This window comes from Carassius gibelio, chromosome B16, assembly GCF_023724105.1.
Source record: "Carassius gibelio isolate Cgi1373 ecotype wild population from Czech Republic chromosome B16, carGib1.2-hapl.c, whole genome shotgun sequence".
Lineage (NCBI taxonomy): Eukaryota > Metazoa > Chordata > Actinopteri > Cypriniformes > Cyprinidae > Carassius > Carassius gibelio.
Genome location: NC_068411.1, coordinates 24,847,664 through 24,873,037, shown reverse-complemented (window position 1 = coordinate 24,873,037; position 25,374 = coordinate 24,847,664). Strand labels below are relative to the sequence as shown.

General features: G+C 37.5%; 1 protein-coding gene across 1 annotated transcript in view; it reads left to right on the top strand.

Moving 5' to 3' along the window:
• LOC127975128 (dolichyl-diphosphooligosaccharide--protein glycosyltransferase subunit STT3B) overlaps positions 1-25,374 on the top strand; it is a 40,926-nt gene that overhangs the window by 12,137 nt on the left and 3,415 nt on the right. The window contains exons 2-12 of the mRNA XM_052578939.1: positions 6,586-6,694; positions 9,002-9,289; positions 10,043-10,108; positions 13,780-13,879; positions 18,497-18,595; positions 18,765-18,911; positions 20,398-20,446; positions 23,005-23,159; positions 23,983-24,194; positions 24,806-24,993; positions 25,072-25,243. Of these exons, the coding sequence (XP_052434899.1) occupies positions 6,586-6,694; positions 9,002-9,289; positions 10,043-10,108; positions 13,780-13,879; positions 18,497-18,595; positions 18,765-18,911; positions 20,398-20,446; positions 23,005-23,159; positions 23,983-24,194; positions 24,806-24,993; positions 25,072-25,243 (1,585 nt within the window). The remainder of the gene's footprint in view (positions 1-6,585; positions 6,695-9,001; positions 9,290-10,042; positions 10,109-13,779; positions 13,880-18,496; positions 18,596-18,764; positions 18,912-20,397; positions 20,447-23,004; positions 23,160-23,982; positions 24,195-24,805; positions 24,994-25,071; positions 25,244-25,374) is intronic.

The following is a 25,374-nucleotide window of genomic DNA, read 5'->3' as shown; positions in this document are numbered from 1 at the left end:
CCTGAACATAAACACATTTAACAGTTTATTGAATTGGTCAGTTTAATGTCTGTTTAATGTCTCTTTTTGAAATGGAAGAGAATGTACAGTCAGTTTCTACCAAAATTAAACACTTGGATTCTTATTGTCATTTTTACAGTGTTGAGTTTTCTGCAAAGCACCAGCACTCACTTTTACTCCCTGCCTGACATATTTAATGCACATGGAGGCAGTGCATCTCATTTTATAAACCATAACTCTTTTCCATTTTCCATATATTATTCAGCCGTCAGTTGCTCTGTAGCAGTCTGAAGCAGTCTTGCTTCGACAGACCCATTTTTTAATGGAGCAGTTAAAAAGAGCAAACCTTGCTGAAGCCCCATCAAACCTCCAACCTGGCCTGAACTTGCAGTCTTCACCTTTTTTTTTTTTTTTTTTTTTTTTTTTATACAGAAGAATCCATGGATTCACGGAGCACCTGTGTTGTTGAGGTTTGGTCTTTGTGACTGTCTTACACAGGCAGTATAAGGGTTGAAGTGCTGTACCAAGTTGTGTACTTTCTCAACTGGGTGCTGCTGGCATTTTCTTGTCGATGGTACAGCTTTTGTTTTCTTTTTTGTTTTGCATTTGTCAAGTGCTGGTATGGGTCACGAAATAAGCTTGTGGTACGATTGAACCAGAATCTGATGTTAATGAGTTTGAGGTGTGTGTGTGTGTGTCGTTTGGGCTGTACTGATTGAGGTCAGATGCATTGGCCCTTTGGCCACCTTTAGAGCACATTAAGCATAAAAACCTCTTTTTAATTCTTTAAAGGGTTGAAGACTGCCTTGTTAGATCACAGTAATTGTTTTTTTTTTTGAAGAGAAGAAAAGGTTAGTGAAGCTATAAAAACCCGAGGAATATACTCGGACTGTTTACCTCTGAGGCTACTTCTATTTTTGTCCAGAAAATAGGGATGTGCAAAACTGTATTTCAAAAATCCACTTGTCTGATTTGTCTGAATGTCTCGTTGACTAATAAGGGAGCCTTGTGTAATAGGCTAGTTTCAGGTATACCTGAACCTACGTGTTGCTTGCAATCAAACAACACTAGGTGTTAAACAACAAAATGTAGAAAACAAGCACTTTTGCATTAAGAAGTGCATGCTAAAGGATTTCTACACTTATGTCGTGACATTTGCCAAGTATGATAACCCATACTCTGAATTGGTGCTCTACATTTAACCCATCCAAGTGCACACACACAGCAGTGAGAAGTGAACACACTGTGAACACACACCCGGAGCAGTGGGCAGCTATAGATCCAGCGCCCGGGGAGCAACTGGGGGTTCAGTGTCTTGCTCATGGGCACTTCAGCCATGGGTATTGAGGGTGGAAGAGAGCACTGTTCATTCACTTACTCCTGCCAGCACAAAGACTTGAACAAGCAACCTTCAGATAACTAGTCCAAGTCTCTAACCATTGGGCCACAGCTGCCCCCAGTTTACCACATACTGTATTATTAAATCAGTATTCAGTTGGACAAAATATTTGTTGAAAACAAAATGAATATGAATTTCAGTGACTCGCATTGAAAACCAATTACATTTTACCAATATTTTCATCATAATGATATAAATATATATTAGTTATCGTGATATACTATTTTGGTCATATCGCCCACCCTTACATTGTATATATGAACCAAAAACACTTCATGCTCTTTACGGTGTAAATCTTGTGTTTTTTTCTCTTAAAGTTACAAAAGTGATTTAGTCGAGCTGTGAGAGATCTTCTGTGCTTTAGCCTGTTTTTGTACTGGTTTATTTGCTGTAAATTTAAGGGTGAGTTATGATTAGAATTGCTTAACGGTCCTTCCTACCAAGTTTGTCATGTTCCATCTTTGCAACCATTTCCGTTTTCATCAACCTCAGACTCCCATCTGCCCCAGGGTCCAAACTCCTTGTATGCTCCATGCCTGCATCCTGATTAAATTGATGAAGGTGATGCAGGCTTAATGTCAGCCATCAAATTTAATATGACAAGCTACCCATCCTGAAGACTCAGGGTAAATTATTACAATAATTTTTCCACATTATCAATCTCAGGGAAATGTGTCCCTGATATCCTACCAGCAATCTAGAAGTATGAAATGTCTGACTTCTACCCTCTGATATGCACATGGTGTGATGGAGAGAAGTAATCAGACTTACAAGAAACCAATCCTTGGGTCCAGGCAGTCCTCAGTCTCATTATGAAACTCTTAGTCGCTGTAAAACATTCCAGATTTAACATGTTTCTCTTCCTTTTTTCTCCCGTAATGCCTTATACCAGTCTTAATGGGCACTTACATGGAGAGCGATTTGCACTGACGGTGTGACTGGAAGTCATTTGTTTTCAATAATAGTTGGAGGTTTGAAGTTCACCGTTTGAGACAGTGAAGCTCACTCAATTTGTTGCCTACTTTGGATACTTCAGTGAAGTATAAATGTCTTGTCAACCTCCCACAGTATCCGCATCAGTGTGAACACTCCTTTATGATACAAGGTTGAGCTCTTTCAGGCTGAACAGGCAAGTATTCGATTCCTTGGTTCATTCTTACCTAGAGTTATTCCATTTCGGTTACATTTGCTCAGCAACAAGATATTAACCTTACCCAGACTTTACTGCAGTCTATAATGAACTTACTCAACTTACTCCAAGTGCCTTAGCGCTTTCTCAACTCTGGATCTTAGCCACTCTGTCTACAAGAAACTCCATGGTTTAGGCAACCTTTATGTCAAGCAATCCCAGCCATACTTTCAGCAGCAATTTCTCCCATACCCTCAGCAGTGGCCATTAATAAATGTTAGGTTGCTCCACGCCATTGAATTGGACCTTTTCAAAGCTCTTCGTGTATGTTCACGCTGTGTGAAATTGAGTTTTATGAAGTGCGGAGTTCAGAGTTGGTGGGAACGTTGAACAGAACACGTGTCACGGAGGTTAAACTGCAGAATAAAGAAATCCAGTTCACTGCGCTCAAAGACATCTCTATGTATCCAGCTGATAATACTGTCACGAAATGTGATAGTCTTACACATTGTCTGCTGAGATTACCCCACCTTAAAATAACAGACTTAGTCGTTGCCCCGGGTCATTTCCGGGTGACTTCCCTGTGATTGTGTTTCCAGGCGATTATTTTTGGAGGAGAGTATGTCACTGAAGTCAAGGAAGCGTTAGGGTGTTTCTTCAACTTATGTCCCAGGGGTTGATTTATTTACTTTTTTTGGTAATGAAGGTCAGAAACTATGGTTATAAAATGTTCCCTGTGCCTTAATTAATTTTTCTGCATTTAGTAGGTTTTGTTTTATCCTTGTTGTATTATTGAATGCATTAAACTGATCATCTAAATAGATTTAAAAATGAAAATGAAAATGATTCAGTTATGCCTGTCCCACACTGTACTTTTTTGCCAAGAAGACAATTGTGCTATTGAAGAGCATGCCTGAAATGATATGCGAGATTTTTTGGAATAAATTAATAGTCATTTTCTGTAAGGATCTGTTAAATTGATCAAAAGTGATAACACAAAGCTTTTTTTCATCAACTTTTCATTTCATTTTCAAGTTCATCAAAGAATACTGGAAAATGTAGCGTTTTCCACAAACATGCTGAGCAGAAATTGTACATTAAAATAAAAATTTTATTAAATAAATGCAGTCATGTTGAGTATATGTTTCATTCAAAGGAATAAAATAAAATAAAAATTAACCCCAAACTTTTGAATGGAAGTGTATGCGTGACGCAAATTAAATTAAATCAAATCAAATTTAAACAGATTATTTTATGCATCATGTCCAGTCAATTATTTTAATAAATCATACAAAAATGTATTTTTTATTTGTGCAGAATTGACTAAATGCTAGCAATGAAATTTAGTTTTAAGTGTTTAAAGTGTCATTTATGTCAGTTTAATTTTCACACCAGAATGCATAACTTAATTTTTGATTTGCTGCTTCTGCAATGCAATTGTTAACTTTTATTGGACATGCTGGATTTTGACTAGAAGTGTTTACTTTCAAAAGGGCCAAAATGCCCATAGTTGAAGAGAGAGCAATCAGTTTAATAAATATTCAAATTTTAGCAATGTATAACCAAAGTCTCTTTAATGCAAGTCTGAAAGTGAGTGACGTGACATACAGCCAAGTATGGTGACTTTGTGTTTAACCCATCCAAAGTGAAACACACAGCAGAGTTAACACACACACACTGTGAACACACACCCGGAGCAGTGGGCAGCTATTTATGCCCGGGGAGCAGTTGGGGGATCGGTGCCTTGCTCAAGGACACCTCAGTTGTGGTATTGAAGGTGGAGAGAGCGCTGTACATTCACTCCCCCCACCTACAATTCCTGCCAGCCCGAGACTCGAACTCACAACCCTTGGATTGCAAGTCCAACACTCTAACTGTTAGGCTATGACTTCCCCCTCGATGGGCATTCTTCATAACAGCATCCAGAGCAGCTATTTGTGTACATTTTATCTCTGCTTGAATGGAAACGAATATCTCCAGAGGATTGCATTTCAATAAAATGTCTCAAATCTGCAATAACACCTGATGCCAACAAGGGTATCATTTGCTTTTGCTGGTGTGTTCATAACGTTTCCTTGCAGAAAGGACATTGCAGTGCTCCGTGAATGCCAAGGACCCGGTTCAGATATCAGATCGTGATGGAGAGTTTGACCATGCCAGTAAAGGTTTCCGAATATTTAGCCTGTCTAGAGAGGAAAGAAAGGTCACGAGGCAGGAATGGAAACAGGTTGTGGTGTCAGTTAGCAGCCAGGGTCACTGATGGGTGGGTTGTGTGCTTTTAAAGGGGGCTTTAAATACGCATGATTCACAGTTCTGCCATTCCTTCCACTCAAGCATCGGGTTGCCAGATTCTACTGTGAACGCTGAGCGTTTCTTGCCAGTGAGACGGCTGTATTACAAAAGAGTGAGGACATTAATCTGATGGCAGGCTGTGTGCTGAGTGACACTTGCCATGCATGCAGAATCTGATTAGATAAATCCAGAAGTAATGCTTTTCTATCCCACTGGACACAATCTACTTGCATTACAATAGCAGCAATCAGGAATCCACTGGAGCTGTAAACTTCCAATAAGAGAGGAGTATTTGATGGAGCCTAGCCCAGGCCGATGCTATATTTTACGTGAATAAAACTGAGGCTGTGAGGGTTTGCTGTTTTCCGTTTTAATAAGTTGTTCTGTCTTGAGGTCCAATAACATATTAGTTTTTTCAGTATAATGGTTTCATTATTTTTGGTGTTTTGGCTGAGTGATTGACTAGCCTTCGATTGTCTCCCAATTTTCATTTGGGCAAATGAATTATTATTGATTATGGTCATTGAATGTTCTCTCACTAAACATTTATGGTAATGCAGTACGTAGAAATTATATTTACTCATCCACCTGTTTTTTAATATATTATTTGTCGAAGTTATTAAAATTTCTTCTTCCTGCATATATTATTGAACTTGTGTGTTTTAGTGAGCTAGGCTTTGCTTAGTCCTGGGCTTTTTCTGAAAATAGAATGTTTAGTTAAAATATAAAGCAATTACTTTTTTTTTTTTCTTCTTCTTCTTATGTGGTTAAGGGGTGTTTTTAAGAAGCTAGTCTTATATTCAGCTGGTAGTAAAGAAAAGGTTCAGATTGAGTACTGTGGAGTTTGGAGAGATAGCGGGACACAGTTTGCTGAACTTGGGCTGATAAAGGCATTAGAGAGGATTACACAGTTTAATTGCAGCCATGTTTATGGTGCTTTTGTTTGAGGTTTTTGTTAATCAGGTGTGCATCAAATTATAACTTCCAAGTTGATAAAGACTGCCAGGAAATGTATTAGTTTGAGCATTGGAGTTTTAAAGTGTTTATAAAACACCCAAAGAATAAGTAGTGTTTTTGATAAAGAAATGTGTAGTAGTAAGTATATATAATATGTGACCTGTTCTGGCAAAATTAGTCGGAATGAGCACAGGTTAATTTTGAGCTACGGACAAAATAAAAAAATAACTGAAATGTCTATTTTGGTCAAACTTAAAATCTTAAAATGTGCTCATTGTGAATAATTTTGTCTGCACAGGTCACATAAAAAAAATAGCAAGTCATTTGTTCTAAGTGTCCAAAATACAACTCTTTATCATTGAGTATTTATTTTATTTTATTCATCTTGCATAAGAAAACTGGCCTAAAGGAATATCAGCAGAAATCCTTGTTCAAGTATGCATGACTGATTGAACAGGTGTCTTTCTGTCTGCGTGCACTGAACACAGTGAGTCAACAGTTCTTGTCCTTGGAAATACTTGTCCTTCAAGATTAAATAACTGAAATGTCTTTTTCCCTCTCATTAAATAATCTATATTTCTGATGGTTGTTAACCGTTTAAGTGCTTCCCAGTGGATGTTCTTGTTGTGGGCTTTGTGAATTGGCACCAGTGATGATTGACAGTTGGGCATTTAATCTGTGATTTAGGAAGTGTCTTAACACGCACCTCTTCTAGCCATCAAACACCTTGACAGAATAGTATTGATAAAATGTTTTTTATCCCCCAGTAGAAGTGACAATATGTTCTATTCTGTTCTTTTGTCTACAGGTTCAACTACAGATCAACTCATCATCTCTCAACTAATGGCTTTTACGAGTTTCTCAACTGGTTCGATGAGAGGGCCTGGTACCCACTGGGCAGAATAGTGGGAGGGACGGTAAGGTTTTTTTAATTATTTAATTATTTTTTCTGGCAACACTTTGCAATAAGGTCTTCTTATGACTTTTTCAATTATTTGTTCAATAGTTTATTATCTTTTATTGTTTAAAACAAAAATAATATCTCAAACTGTTTGTTCATATTACACAACATTTTATTTAAAAAAAAATATGTTTAATTTAAGATTAATAAATGCTGTAGGAGTATTTTTCTGTTTGTTGAAGTTAATGTAAATACAATCCATATAATATATGTATATAGATAATACTAGAATCTTATTGTACATTTACCATATTATCTTTTTCGTTTTCAGTTCTTGACTAACACGGTTTCATTTAAAATCAAGATTGGTGCATCTTAATTTATGAATAAAAAAATAACAAGTAAACTGTTATACCTCTTTTCTGTCTATCATTTAAAATCAATTGTCATTTCCTGACAATTCCTTTCACTTCCTAATCCAGAATTACTATTCAAAAATTTTGTAGTTGAATGCACGATGTCCACGTTATTGCTGATGAATTCCCATGCCTAATGCTCGTATTTTATACAATCGCTTGTGACTCCGCATCACAAACAGTATGAAATAATTCAGCCTCCTCCAAACTTTGTGGTTAGCTCGATTTCTTTGACAGGAGACTTCTCGCATCATGGCACTCTGATCTTGTTCCTCCAACCGTTAATGCTGCAGCATTGTTCACACATAGCATCAATGCAGAACTTTTCCAACTTTTCAACTCTGTAAACTGCTAGATGTGTTTTGTCTGCATTTTGACAACGGTTCGTGGAAACCTATGACCTCCTATATTTAAAAAAATGCGGTTCAATTCGTGCCAAAGGCTGTTTATGTGCAAGCACCTATGGACAGACAGCCTCCAGATGATTTCTGCTTGAAAACAGCATCTTTCATCCCTAAATAAGGCCACCCCCTTTAACACTCCCTGTCACTGAGAAGTGCAATGCTGCTGAACCTAATGAGCTCTTTCCCCGGCTGGAGAAAGTTTGGCTAGCCTTTGGCATCTGACAGCTCTGGTTCTGGAGCTGTAGGGGGGCTGCAGGAGGCAGAGAACAGCATCTGTTGTTGTGTACAGTTCAATCAGTCGTTATACAGCCTTCAGATGCCGCTCATCGCATGAGAGATGAAAGAGGGGGTGGGAATGTGGAGGTAAAGAACGGGGTGTTTCCTTTCTCACTGCTGTTTGTCTGATAATTTCAGCTTCGAAAATGAACAGTGTCATCATTTACTCCCCCTCGTGTTGTTCCAAAATTGTATAACTTTCTGCGGAGCACAAGAACTATATTTTGGTCATACAGGGAAGGTCAATTGGGTCCAAGACATTTGTCAAAATTTCTTCTTTTAGGTTTAGCAAGCCATTCAGGTTTAGAATGAATACAGGAGTAATAAAAAATGTAATGCATTTGCTGTAAATTTACACAACTTCAGATGTAGATCAGTTTGTTCCTTCAGAACAGATTTGGAGAAATGTAGCAAATTTAAATCACTTGATCACAAGTTGATCCTCTGCAGTGAATGGGTGCCATCAGAATGAGAGCTGATAAAATGAGATCGGACTGACATTGCAGTAAACCGTAATCCAACTCCGGTCCATAATTAAAGCATTTTCATTTAAAATCATTACCAGTATACAGTGAAAAAGCACGTCCCCTGTTATCCTCAAGTCACATTAAAATGGATTAGTTTATAATTGTTGCGGATTTGTTAATGTTGCTTGATCTGTGAATACTTCTCTCCTGGTTCAGACAACATTTTCCGCTGGCAAAAGAAATATCATGGATCGAGGACACCAACAGTTTGAAGTAAAAAACATTGTGATGGATTTGTTGGGAAAAACAAGCAGCTTTTCACTTCACACGAGATGTTAACTAATGGACTGGAGTCATGTGGATTATTATGATGTTTTCATCAGCTTCTTGGCTTGTTCTGATGGCACCCATTCACTGCAGAGGATCAATTGGTGATGTAATGCTAAATTTATCCAAATCTATTTAGATAAAAAAAGAAACGCATCTACTCCTTGGTTAGCCTGAGGGTGGTTGAGAGACATTTTTGGGTGAACTATTCCTATAATACGATTGGTTACCAGGCTCCTAAGAGTGAGCTTGAGCTAAACTTCTCATTATCTCTGTCTTGGGGGCAATCAAATATTTAGGGAAGTTTACACACTTTCTTACAGATCCTGATTTTATTAGTTTTTTTTTTCTCAAATTGCTACAGGCAAACTTCTAGTTGATAAATTTTGTTCACTTGCAAATGATAGCATCTCCCATATCTGGTCTTTTGCAGGTGTATCCTGGTCTGATGGTGACGGCGGGCCTCATCCACTACATACTGAATCTGCTTCATGTGACGGTGCACATACGAGATGTCTGCGTGTTTCTGGCCCCGGTTTTCAGTGGCCTGACCGCCGTTTCTACCTTCCTATTGACGCGGGAGCTGTGGAACCAGGGTGCCGGCCTGCTGGCGGCGTGTTTCATCGCCATCGTACCAGGCTACATATCACGCTCTGTGGCCGGCTCGTTTGACAACGAGGGCATCGCCATTTTTGCCTTGCAGTTTACCTACTACTTATGGGTGAGTTAGTACATTTATTCATCTTCGTTCATCAAAACTAACAAATTTAATATGAAATTAATAATAATTAAACTGTACAAATTTTGTGTCAAGTCTTCTGAAGCCATTTATCATTATTTACTGTTAATTATGACATCTGTAGTTGATCCAATCTAGTTATTGAATTCTTTAGTCAGAAAAATCTGAATTATTTGTTCATGAGTCTGTATATTCCAAGTTTCTCTGGTTAAATTCTTTCTTACAGTGATCCTCAAGGGAACGGCTCAGTGGAAGAAAAGATTATCAGTGAATAACTTGGCTGTTTATAACAGTTATCGTCTTCAAAGGACTTTTGAATATAGCGCATGAGTCATGAGGACCGGTTATATGATGTCCATTGAGAACTGTTCTAAAATGACTAAAAACCCATTTCAGCAAGTGTTGCGCTGTCCCACACTGTTGAAATGATGAATTAACCTTGATAGACATTCATCAGGTTTTTTCAGCTGAATGTCGAGACAGCTGGAACAGATGCAGTGGCAGCATACTTTGTCTCTTTTGGCACTTGTGATTTTTAGCCCATCTCTTCTCTCTGGAGCTCACTGTCAGCTGAAACGCCAAGGACTTTGCTATCAAGCTTTGCTTAAACATTGAATTTCCTTGGTCTCTTTCTTATCTCTGAGTGTTCGTCATCTTGGCTTTGTTTGAGGTGATGGTATCAGACCCTTTGTTTGGGATTAGTGGAATTAACTTAAGTGCGTCCTCTCCACACAGGTGAAATCAGTGAAAACCGGCTCTGTCTTCTGGACCATCGGCTGCTGCCTCTCGTACTTTTATATGGTGAGTTTTCATTGGATTTTTTTATGTTTGGGTGGTTTATGCCATTTCATTTCTATTAATGTTGCTTGGTAATACCGTAGTAAATGACCTGGACAGCTTTTCCTGCCACTGCCTATAGGGAATTACTTTTCTACTTTTCTACACTTCTTTTCAGAAGTTCAGGTTTGGTAAGATATTTATATATTTTTAATAGAAGTCTCTTATGCTCACCTAGGCTATATGTAATGAGCAAAAATACCGTAAACTGTTTTACAATTTGGTGTATTTAAAATGTAGTTTATTAGCTTTGATATATATGTGTGTGTGTGTGTGTGTGTGTGTGTGTGTATATGTATGCTCCTCTCATCACGATCGGCCGATCGTTAATGCGCATCTCGTCAGTAAATCTAATCAGCGGTAAATTCCATCAGATGCGTGATTTCACATAGAGCAGCTGTTACTACACAGAACCGTTGTTAACTGAGAAGTTGCGCAAATCCACATTCATTTTCAGCGTTTATTTGCGCATCTTTTCAGTTAACAACGGCTCTGTGAAAGTAACAGCTGCTCTATGTGAAATCACGCACCAAAGGGAATTTACCGCTCATTAGAGAACCGGCTTATTGACGAGATGAGCATTAACGATTGGCCGAGCAGCCCTTATTTATATATATATATATATATATATATATATATATATATATATATATATATATATATATATATATATATATATATATATATATATATATATATATATATATATATATATATATATATAAATATATATATATATAAATAGAGAGAGAGAGACACACATACTTCAGCTAAGGAAAGAGGGTTGTGTACTAATGCAAACAGTCAAATTTTCTGTTTGTACAGTAAACAGGTGTGTGTGAGAGAGAGATCATGAAGACTTGTATTTGGGATATTCTGTTATGTTATACCTGTTAGACCAATGGGTATTACTTTACAATAAAACCTCATTAGTTGACCTTAATTGATGCATTAACATTCACAATGAGCAATAGATACATTTACTACCGAAGTTATTAAACTTTGTTAAAAAATACCACTCTTAGTTTCAATTTTATAAACGTGTTATTAAATATTGGAATACCTAAGATTAATGAATGTGTGTGAATGAACAGCAAACAATCAAAACATTTTCAAACAATATCTAGGGCATGTTGTAGTCTGGATTAAAATGTAAAAAAAAGTTTGAAAATGAATAGCATTCAAATCTGAATGACTATTTAAATCTATTTAAATACATTTTAGCAGCTGCTTTATTTATGGAGTTTCCAGGGTAACAGCTGCAGTTTAGCGCCATCTGCTGTCAAAGAGTGATTTTGCTTTCATTCAGCAAGTCTCTCACGTGTTCCCCATGTGCTTGTTGGTGCTTGTTTACATCAGAGTCCACATCCGTCTTTCAATGCAGCATACAGCTGTGTTGTGTATTTTGACAAGTTGATGAAAAAAGTATTCTTAAAATGCATCCCAAATTCTGAATGTATAATTCTAAACGGTATTTAGAAGTGTCCACGATAACAATATTGTGCATATTTATTACTGTGATGTATCACATTACCAAATACCAGCACATGTCTAGCGTGATATTCTGATTAGGTGCTCAGATGCATATCTCTTATTGTAAATGTTGTTGTTTTTTAACAAGCTTACTACTACTCTAGAAAGGAGTAGTAAGTAGAAAAGAATAGCATTTATTTGAAATGCCAATCATTTGTAACTTTAGAAATATATTTAAAGTATTAAGAAAATGTGCTTATCATGGACCTTTGAACAGCAATGTGTAATGTGACCAATGTAGTCCAATTTGCTATTAAGTGAGTTGTGAAATTGTAATTTTTGCTGAATCTGTCAAAATGACTATCAGATGAGTTGCAAACAAACTCATCTGTCTGAAACGGCCCATTTACCTACTGAACCAATTGCACGCTTTCAGAATTAACATTTGATTCACTCAATAAATCGCAAGTTATCACTTGGTTTTATGAATTGATTGATGAACTTTGTTTTAAGCAAGTTTCATGAGATGTAAAACAGTGTTATTCCAATGAAATATTGTTGCGTTATATAAAGTTAAGGATCCGGAATCGTAAGCTGATCCAGAGTCATTAAATTCTTATGATTTCCATCCATAGAGTTCGATGTTCTGGGGCTGGTTGCAGGTCTCTCTTGCTCTTTTCCAACCCATTAATGTGATATGTAAAATAAATGAAAAAGCAAACAGCACCATGCATCCATCACGCCACCCTGGTGGGAGCCATGTGCCAGTCGGTTATGAATATCAGCTATTTCTGAAACTTGAGCTTCTTTCCCTGGAGGAAGGCAGCGCTCATTAATAATGGAAGCCTACAGCCCTGCCCAGCCCCCAATAGTCTCTGGCTTTCCAAATGTGTTCATAAACATAAATGACACCAGTGCAATCGGAGCCATCTGCTGCATTGAGACCTTGGGGTCCAGTACGGTCCGATATGGCCCAGAGACGCTACCGAGGGTATGAGTTGAGAGATGATCTCTTGAATGGGACATCCTAAGTGACCTAGAAAAGAGCAGAGGTTCCAAAGGCTGAGTGTGCTAATGGAGTTTTCTGGTAAATGTGGTGTATCATGGGGCTGAGAGTCAGCAGAGACCTGGGCGATATGATATAACTTGGTCATGACACACTGCGTTTCTTTACCCTCAGTGTTTGGTTATTCAGAACAGTTGTATATTGTGTGTATATGGGTGTTAGAGAAAGAATGAGAGAGAGCTTCCAGCCATGCGACAGTGAGTTAGGCCGTTTACACACTGCCGTTTTTACGATGCATCAGATAACTATGCAAATCCATTGATATAAATGGGAATAGTGTTCTGTTGTTCTGCTGCTGTATTTCTGCTTTATTTACATTTAGAACACCTCTTTCCATGGCATAAACGAAATGCATCTTTCTTGTCAAATGCTCTGTCAAAGTGTCGTAGTGGTGTAGGCGAACTAAAGCAGTTATAAGATACAACATGCAGTCAAAATATATTATTAATATAAACAGGCGAGTGAAAGCTAACAGTTTATTAACCAGTGGCTTATATCAGATATTTAGTTGCCCAGCGCAAAATTTAGTTGGTTCTCTTTTCTAAACTTTTTTTTTTTTGGTTGAGTATATAAGCCTTTTCTGTTTTTTGACAATTGTCTTGTTAAATATAGTTTTAATTTGATTAATTTATTTTTTTGTTTGGTTTAATATTGTTATACTCTGACCCTTTAGTCTTGATGTAAAACTGACTTAAATGAATGTATTGGCAAGTTTAGGTTTTATATGTTAACAAAAATAAATGTCATAAATTTTTTATCAGTTTTTGAAAGAAAGAACTAATTGTATTCAATGAAAGTGAAATGTCACTTCTTAACAAACCAAACATTTTTTTTCTCCGACATTTTATATTACTATATTATTCAAAATATGAATAACTTCACATAATAATGATGATTAATATTCACAACCAACATGGAATACACCATGAACAACACTGTCTTTGTTGTAACCCAGATCCTTGAGATATAATAACCTTCTAATTAACATATTGAAGTATTATCTGATTCCTAATCAGTATCAGGAGTCAAAATATTTCAGTATTTAGCTGGGTTTTTTGTGTGTTTGTGTATAACGTGACGTGTTTTTGTGTTGCAGGTGTCTGCGTGGGGAGGATATGTCTTTATCATCAACCTGATTCCTCTCCATGTTTTCGTCCTGCTCCTTATGCAGCGCTTCAGCAGGAGGCTGTACATCGGTGAGTCACCTGTGTTGTGTGTATGTTTGTGTGAGCATCTCTGCTTTTTGTATGAAGTACACACATCACCACCCACACAAAAACGCCACGTAGTGCATGTTCTCCAATACAGCAATGAAGCGTGAACCTGCTTTTTCCCACTTGATTTTTGATTTGGGCATGCAGAGATGCTTGCGCAGCCGTGATCGCTAAGAGCTTGACAGCATGAGTCTCTCATTGCATTGACAGCAGCATTTAAAGTTGATGTTTAATGATACATTTTTTCCGCCCACTTCACTCTTGCCTTCACAACCAATCACATATGCAATGCTGATCTGAGGATGCATGGATCTTCATGTCCCTGAAAAGCCTTTGAATCCAGACTTAAACGCCAAAACAACATGCTAACCGTGTCAATTAGGACTTCTAATAGCACGAATAAGCTTTCTGCAAAGCGCAAAAAGACAGCAGTTCTTTTCCTTCAAGAGCAAAGAGTAATTTTGTTCACTTTGATGGGTTACGCCATTTATTTTTTAGGCGGATGAATAATTAAAGGTGCAGTGCTTTTGTGAGACTTCTGAGTGAGCACTCTGATAAAAGAATGGGGCCTTGTGCCACTGGGCTGATTTTGTTTAAATCTTTATTAGCCCCTCCCACTCTGCAGCAGCTGCCCTGTGCAAAGTGCACTACTGATGGATGCTGGGTATTAACTCCGTTCTGGAAAGTTCTTGCACTTGCCGCAGGTCCCACTACACATTTGCCATGGCCCGACTCCACATGGAGGATCACTGCCACCTCTCCTAATAGATCATAGTGATTAGATTAAGTAGCACTGCTCTCGGTTTATGGGGCCGGGGCTTGGACAAAGAACAGCAGTCATGTTCAGAGATGAATGGAGAATGGTTTAAAACCAGTGGGATTTGGTTATTGCGTTTCTGTTTCACCTTGCTGTCTCTTCCTGGAGTGACATCTGCTTTGCTAGCCTCAGACATAATGGTAAAAGTCTATTTAATGACTGTTAATGTATGTCTTGGCCACAAAATGGCAAGAACTATCTGGAAGTCATCATGTCTGAACTGATTGGCTAGCTATTAAATAACTTTCAAGGGTTGCCTAAGCTGATTTGCAAGCAGCCATTTTACTTCGTGTCGCGTAGTCAGACCGTAAGACGGACGGAAGAAGGTCTGGGAATCTCGGCTGCTTTGAATGGCTAAAGCCTGCCCATGAGGACATCATTTTGAGAATCCAGCATTTAGTTGATCCTGAAAAGTGCTCATTGTCGTAGTTGTAAACACTACGGCTTTCTTCTGTGACGATGGGGTTTTGCATCACAGCATCTTTGTTTCCAGGCGGAATGTTAAAGAACGCAACACATACGTCTCCCGGAGGTCCCGTATAATTCAACCAATCCAATGATGACTTCAAAACTCCTGAAGTGTTTCCAATTTTCTGTGCCGAATGCATCGGACAAGTGTTGTCAGTGCCACGTGATCATTCAGAAGTGAATGTGATGTGCTAATTTGGTGCTCAAGAAACATTTCTTGAATATCAGGGCATCAGTTATGCAGATTAACATTTTTGTGGAATATTTTTCAAGATTCTTTGAATGGAAAGTTTAAAGTACACAGTATTGCAATGGAGATGTTTGTTAACCATGTAAATCTCTGTACTCGGTTTAATGCACCCTTGCTTGAATCAAAGTATTTCTTTTGGAAAAAGATTCTTTCTGACCCCCAGCTTTTCAAGTGTAATGTAGTGTATTGAAGTTGAAGTTCGGTAGTCTTTGTCCATTACATCAAAATAAAACAAAAAAATTGTCTATTGATTTCTAGGATATTTACTGTACAAACCCTTAATTGAGACCCAGACTTTCATTTATAGGGATAATTCACCCAAAAATGATAATTGTCATTAATTACTCTCCATCATATCCTTCCAAACCTGTAAGACCTCCGTTCATCTTCAGAACACAAATTAAGATAATTTTGATGAATTCTAAGAGCTCTCTGACCCCTCCCATAGACAGCAATGGAATTACCACGATCCAGAAACGTAGTAAGGACATTTTGTACGCAAAAAATTCTATTGTTATTCTCGTTGTTAAAAATTCTTATTCAACAATTTATCTCTTCTGCATCACCCTGGTGGATTTCGGAGAGTATCCACTGAACATAAACAATGTATGCTGTTCTGAGTCAGCTGCGCCACGTGCAACATTTTCTATGTTGTTTACACTTTGATCTGAATCAAAATAATGTATCTGCATGGTGCAACTGACATACATTGTTTATGCACCAGGGTGACATGAAGAACACACATGGTTAAAGCTGTTGGTTTTATTTTCTTTTGCGTAGAACTAAGAACTGTTGATTCTTGGCTAGAATAAGCGGAGATGTAGGCCAGATTTTAGTCCGATACTATGGATATATTAGCTGCTTTCACGCTGCAGGAAGTAATGCACGTTTCAGAAACTTCAGAAGTAGTCCAACTTGTCAGAATATTTCTGAAGTTGCTGAAACTCGCGTAGTCGACATCCAGAGAGATTTGGAGTTGTCAGAATATTCTTTGTTCTTTCTATCATCTCAGATTTGCATGTCTCCTCTCCATCCTTCATGTTGACAACATAAAACCAACAGTATCCAAAGAGTAACAAAAGCGCAGCTCCAATCCTGGCATCTTCCATCGTTGTCCTTTGTTGTTGCTGCTATTGTGTGGTGCACAGAAACGACACTACTAGATTGCGTCACCACAGGGTTCCTACTGTAGGTGCCAATGCGAAAGGAAAAGTAGTGTAGTTCCACTTCCAGGTAGTAAGTACCAGAACTAGATATTCATAAAGCCATTTTTGGGACTCCAGACCTTTCATTTTCGTCACTAGTTAAATCAGCCCTTTTTAACTCTCTTCATCTCTGCTCTTTTTCCAATTCCTTTTGAGAGTTTATTTTACAAAACCGCCCGTCAACTGTCCACGGATGAGAAAATGCTATGGTTTTGTTTTTTTGTGTGTGTGTGTGCATGTCTGGAGTCTTAGGTGTGTACTGTCTTATTAGAGCATCCCGTTTTAGAGTGAAGATGGTCTGGTTTGGCCCTTAATTGATGCTTCTCAAAGGCTGACAGCTCATGTAGTTGCTCTGTCACAAGCGGCTTCAGTTTCCTCTACTGCGCAGCTGTATCACCGTCTCATGTACACACACTCGCACCATTGTGTTTTGGACACTCTCTTCTGACAGGCTGTCAACACCTGTCTCTCAGGTAGGGGTCCACTTCACGAATCTGTCAGTCAAGTGTTGCACAGGTGACAGACTGTTACGGTTGTCATTCTTCTAGGCATGACTGCTCTCCGTCACTGGCGTGTCAGCGTTTCTCTCCGTTTTGTTTTATTGTGCAGTATTTGTCATTTTTGGCTAATAAGAAAAGACAGGTAGAAAACGTTGATGTCTGGTTTAGAAAAAGAGGATAATACTGTATGTATATTGTGCATTAAAATAGTTTATTTGTTGTGATATATAACCGCTTCCTTTCAAAGTGGACGTTTCTTGATCCAAAATAAGAGTGTGCATCTTTTAGTACAATTTTTGTTGTTGTTTGACTCTTTTACTCAACTGCACTTGTATTGCTGGGACGGGAGCCCAGATTAGATGGCATTTGGGGACATTCGAGGCCTCTAGTCTCCCTACACAACCCCGTTCTGCTTCAGGCAGACCCAAATTCCACTGCTGTCATTGGACAATTGTAAATCCAGAACAAAACTGCAATGAACTCAATAGCTTCTTCTGCAGTCAAATTGTGGTGGTTCTTTAAAGAGACTTTTTTAAATTCATTTACTTAGCAGACTCTTTTACTCACAGCAATTTGCAAATGGGGAGAAAAGCCCAGGCAATTAATCATGGGAAAATAACAATATTAAGAGTGCCTCAATGCAGATTTTGAGAGAGTGCGAAGTGGTACAGAACAGTGGAAATATTATTTCGGAAACCATAACGTTTTTATTTTTTCATGATCACTTTATGAATAGCAAGTTTAAAAAAAACTTAATTTAACACTTTTGTAGTATTGTAAATACATTTTACTGTTTTTTTTTTTTACCTATTTAATGTACCCTTGCTGAATAAAAATAATAATTTCTTTGTAAAAGAAGAAAAAAAGGGAACATTTAAGGATTAGTAGATGATTTTATTTTTTTCATTGTAATAACATTAAAATAGACGTTCATAAGCAGTTCATCACCGTGATAAAGGATTGTTCACCTTATAAGAGAAAATACATTTACTGATTTACTCGACCTTGGGTTGTTCCTGACATCATAAAGTGCACAAGTCAAAGACAACTTACATTGTTTGTGTACTTACATATGTGTGACAATCTATCACCATTCATTGTAATTCCTTGGAGGACATTTTTCTTCAGAATTACTCCTTTTGTGTTCCACTGAAGTCACATGGGGTTGAACATAATTGCATTGAGACAATATTGACTATCTTTATTTTGGGTGAACCATCCCTTTAAGTGCTCACGTAAGAGCCCTTTTTATTGAGACATATCACAATGGCCATCTAGGGACACTAAGTTTGATAGTTCTGGTAAACATCTTTGCTTTAGACAAATCTTGATTTCTTTTTCTGTTTCTCTTTATTCCAGCCTACAGCACTTTTTATATAGTGGGGTTGGTGCTGTCCATGCAGATCCCCTTCGTTGGCTTCCAGCCCATCAGGACGAGTGAGCACATGGCTGCTGCAGGTAAGACTGGACACTGGTCTCAGATCATCTCTATCAACTCAAATCCTTAAACTCATCCCATAAGAGCAATGGTTTATGTGCCATTAGATGAGCAGCAGAAATTTATGACCATTGAGAAAGAGTCTGACAAAGTTGAGTATGTGGATTAATGGTGCATGTGTGTTTGCAGGTGTATTTGCACTGCTTCAGGCTTACGCCTTTCTGCAGTATCTGAAGGATAGACTGACCAGGCAGGAGTTCCAGACATTGTTCTTTCTGGGCGTTTCTCTGGCAGCGGGGGTGGTTTTCCTTACTGTCATTTACCTGACTTACACAGGTGAGTGCAAAAACACAACAATTCAATCCATTCCATTCCACCAACAGTTTTCTTGACCAGACAATAATTAGGCTTGGTTTAAATAAGCCTTTGATTGAACCTCAATTAGTCCTAGTGGGATAAACTGTTCCAATTTTCACTTGAGATGTCCTCTGGACAAAAACAAGTGAGAGAGGAAAAAAATAGATATTTATTAATTATATGTCATGTTTGCTATTGTCTGAAATTAGAAGGCATCTATAACATGTAAACATTAAATTATTCCTATAATGACAAAGCTACATTTTTAGTAGACATTATTTCAAGTCTTCAGTGTCATATGATGCTTCAGAAATCATATGTTGATTTGGTGCTCAAGAAACATTTCTTAACAATGTTAAAAATGGTTATGTGGCTTAATATTTTTGTAGCAACTAATTTTTTTTAGAAGGATTTATTGATTAATGCAACGGTAAAAAAGAACTTTTATTTGAAATCAAATATTGTTACATTGTCTTAAGTCATTTTTAATCAAGTGTTGAATAAAAGTAACTTATTTAAATACAAATAAAATGTTGCTTCAGTGTCATTTACCTTATATGTATAAATCTTACTTTAACATGCATAAACGTTAGTTGCTTAACAATATCACTTTTGTCATGTTCATCATATATATCAAATATATGGTTATGTACTAAAAATAATGTATTGTTTGCTGGTTTAAAGGTTTGTCACAACTTAAGCCATTGATATTTCTTACCCCACTCTGTATCAAAAGGTCACTGGAAGATGTTTTATTATTTTGCTAGATTGTCAGTAAATAGATTGCACCATAATAAATTGTCACACTGCGTGACTGATTTGAGGAATAATAAGCTGCTGTTGTTTTTCTCAACATGATATTAAAAAGCTTCATTGCTGTTTACTAGTCACGTAGAGGACACAACGCTGATGAACTATGAAACACTTTTTATTTTATTCTGACATTTGAATAGCAAATTCTTCAATTATATTTTGCCCTTGACTAAATCATCCAAACCAAACATCTTTCAGTAAGAATGGAGAAAAAAGAAAAACCCATCCACACCATCACATCCAATTTTCTGCCTTCTCACCTGAATACAGCGTGACTCTATGACCTCAGCCTCTTAACACCGCACCTCAGCCGGTATATATGGAGTCCGGGTGATTTGCTTGTATTCCCGTCGCACCCGGGGCTTTCATTAATCTTTCTGCTGCAGGGCCTCGTCTGGAGCAGGCCTCTGAGATCTCATTAAGCACTTCCCTCTGCTCGCCACGCTGCTTTTCAAACCGAGCGCAGACTCGCGGTGTAGATTAATTGAAAACGTCGCCGGCTGTATGTGTGGTATTAAGGTTCACTGGACGTAATCCAAGCTCGTCAACTCCTCAGAAGTTGCTTGAAAGTGCTCTTGAGTCTGTAATGGTTGGGTGGTTTGCGTGCGGTGTGTTTGCGTTTAATGACTCCGTTATGTTAATGTGCTTTCAGGGTACATTGCTCCTTGGAGTGGGCGTTTTTACTCTCTCTGGGACACAGGGTAAGTATGCCGTACAGTTTACTTTGCATATACTTTTTTAATTTGTGTGTGTGTGTGTGTGTGTTCCATCGTATGAGCAAGTTGCTAATAGGTCATTAGCACACCCTGTAAAGCGGCTTAACAATAAAATACCTGATTTTGTCGGTAGCTGCCTTCAGTTGACATTAATTCACGCCGCCATTGAAAACCCACTTCAATCTTACCCAATGCCTAAGCTTAATCAGTACTTTACTAACTATTAATAAGCAGCAAATTAGGAGTTTATTGAAGCAAAATTGGTTGTTAATGGTTTAAGTGAGAATTTGACCTTAAAATAGTGACACTATTTATTTTTTTAGATGTACAATAAAATATTTTTTTTTTGTTCATGTCATTCATTCATTCATTCTGTCAATTTTAATGAAATTTTATTTATTATTATTTTTTTTAAACAAAGCGTTCTAGTTGACTATCACACTCTTGCAAACTTTAACCAATGTAATTCTGTGAAAAAATAAATAATTGATATTCTTTAAAAACAAATTCCAGATATTTTACTATTAATATTTATAGATGTTGTTATGAATCAATAATGGCAGATTATTATTATTATTATTATTATTAAATGGGAATGCAGATTAGCATAAGCAATTGTATAACAAATACCGTGTGCAAATAGTATTTTATTTATTTATTTATTTGCATTAAATAGATTATTGAAGAAGAAATGTGCTTGTACTTAAACTTGTTAAAATGCAAATCTTAATGGTCCTTAAAACAGGTAAAGATTCTCTTGATTTTTAAGTTACTCAAGGTGACCCAAACTTTTCTCGATAGATGTCTTGAGACTTGTATATTTACATGTAAATACTTATTTTGTATGGACTGTATGTCATATTCTTTATGTAGGCTACTAGAACACTGAAATGTTCCTGAAGTAATTGTATTGCTGTTTTATTAACAGCCGGCTTCACATTGGGTCTCTGAGCAGCATGAAAAACTACTCATTTAAAAAATTAATATACAGCATAAGCTCACATCACTCACTGGCAGAGTATATTGGGTGGTACACCAAGTACGGTGAACCCGACTGATGCAACATTTAGCACAAAACTTTTCAGGACTCTGTGCACAGTGAAACAAATCCTACAGCTGTGGATCAAACACACTCAACAGGGCAGGTTCTTGTTTAGTGATAAGCCTTGTATCGTAATTTCTATTAACTATAAAAAAAAAATTAAAAAGGTGGGTTTTACGCTTTTACCTCTCAGCCATAAACCATTTAATTTTTTTTGCCGGCTTCTTGTTCTTTGCCCTCAGTAATACGTCACCCATCATAAAATCATAAATGTGTAACTCCCCCGGTGCAGCAGCTCTGCAGGGAGACCCACAGTCCTGTCGAGCTCTCACTGTGCGCAGTCAGCCATCTGCGCCGCAGTCCGCACAGATACAGAAGGTCAGGTCGCCAGATAATGATCACAGCACTGATAGTCGCCAAAATTGAGCGCAGTAATGCAGCAAAATTGAGAGGACGAACAGCAGAGCAACTCCACAACAAATGAGCCCTTGTTCTGCGCTCTGCCCGTCCAGAGTCTTGACATTGTTTCACTTATTGGGATCTGTTTTCTTTTTATAAAGCAAACTTTAGCCCTTAGGGAGTTAAACTTTTTTTGGAAATGCAATTCGCTGATATATAATAGGCTTTATTCTTCAAAGTGTTGGTTTGATGTGGATGTTGTGGACGCTTTGCACTCAAAACTGACACAGACTGAACTGAACTGATTTCAAGTCAGTATGAAATCGAAATATACAATGGTTGACTGTCTTGATAATTTTTCATTAAAAGTGCATTCTTCCTCTGATATGACTTATCTTTTTGTCTGATGTCACCTAGGCCCTGTCAGTTTATGTCAGCTGCTAGTCAAATAGCAAGAGGCATCGTATTACCCAGTAGTAGTTGTTAGGGCAGCTTTGCAGTAGTTCATGCAGTAATTTAAAGGAATAGTTCACCCAGAAATGAAAATTCTGTCATTAATTACTCAACCTCATGTTATTCCAAATCCATTTGTCTTTGGAACACAAATGCAGATATTTTTTGATGAAATCCGAGAGCATAGACAGGAACACAGCTGAAAAGTTTAAGGCCCAGAAAGGTAGTGATGACATCATTAAAATAGTCCACGTGACATCAGTGGTTCAACCGTAATTTAATGACACTACATGAATGCTTTTTGTATGCAAAGAAAACAAAAATAACTTTATTTTACACTTCTCTTCAGTGTCAGTCTTTGATGTCACATGGACTATTTTAATGATGTCCTTACTACCTTTCTGGGCCTTGAACGTGGTAGATGTGTTGCTGTCTGTGCAGGGTCAGAAAGCTCTCGGATTTCATCAAACATATCTTAATTTGTGTTCCGAAGATGAATGAAGGTCTTATGGGTTTGGAATAACAGTAGGATGAGCAATTAATGATAGAATTTTTGGGTGAACTTATCCCTTCAATGCTGGTTCGTTTTATTTGCAACTTTTAACAAAGTAAGTTAGTTAACAAAGCCCTCCCTGCCTCCTATGCTCAGATACGCAAAGATCCACATCCCTATAATCGCCTCTGTGTCAGAGCACCAGCCCACCACCTGGGTCTCCTTCTTCTTTGACCTGCACATCCTCGTCTGCACCTTCCCAGCAGGCCTCTGGTTCTGCATCAAGAACATCAACGATGAGCGAGTCTTTGGTGAGCATGTCTGACATCCTTGATGTTACCAGATGATGTGTCTGCGTTTAGTTCAGTTCATTGTTTAAAGTTATTGCAAAAATGACTCAGAAATGTAAAGTCCTGAGAAAAGCTTTAGCTTTATTTGATTCCGGATGAAAATTTATTTTAAATTACATCTCTAATGCAGTGCCATTCAAACTTTTGTGACTTACATGTCTAAATACATTTTAGAGATGGTAAATAAAATTGCTTAATCAAGCTAATGTCTTTTTCATTTCAAGTTATTCAAGTTACTTTGGAATCATTTAAAGCCTTAGTTTATAAAAAAAAAATTATTAATAGAATTGAAAATTTATGTAGTGTTGTCAGTTGAAATGTCTTTAGCTTTTCTGTAAAAAAAAAAAAAAAGTTGTTCGAGAAGTGCCACTAAACATCCTTGAGCTGATTTCTGCCAGCAGGCTGTTTATTTTGAACAATTTCGAGTTGTATCCTGTTTATGCCTGAGAACACTCACTGATGTTTTGATGTCTATTATGAGTATTTTTATTCGTGGAGAACAGGATGCATTGAATTAGTCTCAGTCCCCAGAAGAGTTTGCTTTATTTTTTAATTGCTGTCATGGCGTTCTTGAGTTTTTTTTTTTACTAGAATAAACAAGGGAACGTGAACAGGCGACATGTTGCAACATGTTTAAAGGCCCACTTCTGTGTTTTCATTATTTCTCTAGAGTCATTATTCAGTACAGAACTATAAACACTACACTGCAGTTCATTAAGGTTCATTCTACACTGCACTTCCACATTGTCTGCTGGAATCATAAATGTTTTCTGTTGCCCTCTAGTGGCTCTGTACGCCATCAGCGCGGTGTACTTTGCCGGTGTGATGGTGCGTCTGATGCTGACGCTCACCCCAGTGGTGTGCATGCTCTCAGCCATCGCCTTCTCCAGTGTGTTCGAGCACTACCTGGGCGATGACATGAAGCGTGAGAACCCGCCGGCTGAGGACAGCAGTGATGAGGATGACAAGAGGAATCAGGGGAACCTCTATGATAAGGTCAGTGAAGGGGCAAAGGTTAGTACAGCTTGGTGAATACATTTAGCATTTAAGGCCTTCCATATAGTAACACATGCTGTACCATTTAAATGCAACTTAGATTAAATTACAAATTATATTATATACTATTAAAAAGAGATTGTGTGTGTGTGTATGTATGCACATATAATGTGTGTATATATATTTAAATAAAATTTTATTTAAATGTTATGAGAGATGTTGTGTAATATTAAACCTAGTGTTTTATCTTTTTAATAATTAATCATATTTAAATCAAATTGGTTTTAAATCAAATGTTTTTTTATATATATATATATATATATATATATATATATATATATATATATATATATATATATATATATATATATATATATATATATATATATATATATATATATATATATATATATATATATCTCAAGCTGTTTTTAGTAGTAATTTTATTTATTTTTATTTTATTTTCCAGTAATTGACAGACCCTTTTTGAAGACCCTGTGTTGGTTTATTTTGTTGTTAGTGAAAAAGGATTTGGTGATTGATTGGGTAGCTTGTTTGTAGCTCATCTGTATTCAGTCTGGTCTAATTGGTATGTACTTGTTCATTTGCAGGCCGGCAAAGTCCGAAAGCATGTTTCGGAGCAGGACCGCCCAGAGGAGGGTTTGGGCCCCAACATCAAAAGCATCGTTACCATGTTAATGCTGATGCTCTTGATGATGTTTGCTGTGCACTGCACGTGGGTCACCAGCAACGCTTACTCCAGTCCTAGTGTAGTGCTGGCCTCATACAACCATGATGGGTAAGAGCACCTTTATCTCATCTATTTCTTGTTTAAAAGAAGAATTCTTTAGAGGTTTTCTTCATTCATTACCCTCAGATCGCGCAACATCCTGGATGATTTCCGTGAAGCATATTACTGGCTCAGGCAGAATACAGATGAACATGTTCGAGTCATGTCCTGGTGGGACTACGGGTATCAGATCGCAGGCATGGCCAACCGCACCACGCTGGTGGACAACAACACATGGAATAACAGCCACATAGCACTGGTGAGGACAGACAACTGTCCAACTTGCTGTTTTTTAGAAATAAATTGTGGCTTTTTCTAAATCGCTAAGATGTAACTGATTTGTTTTGGTATCTTGAGCTCAGGAGTGCCATCTTGAGGACAATGAAAGCT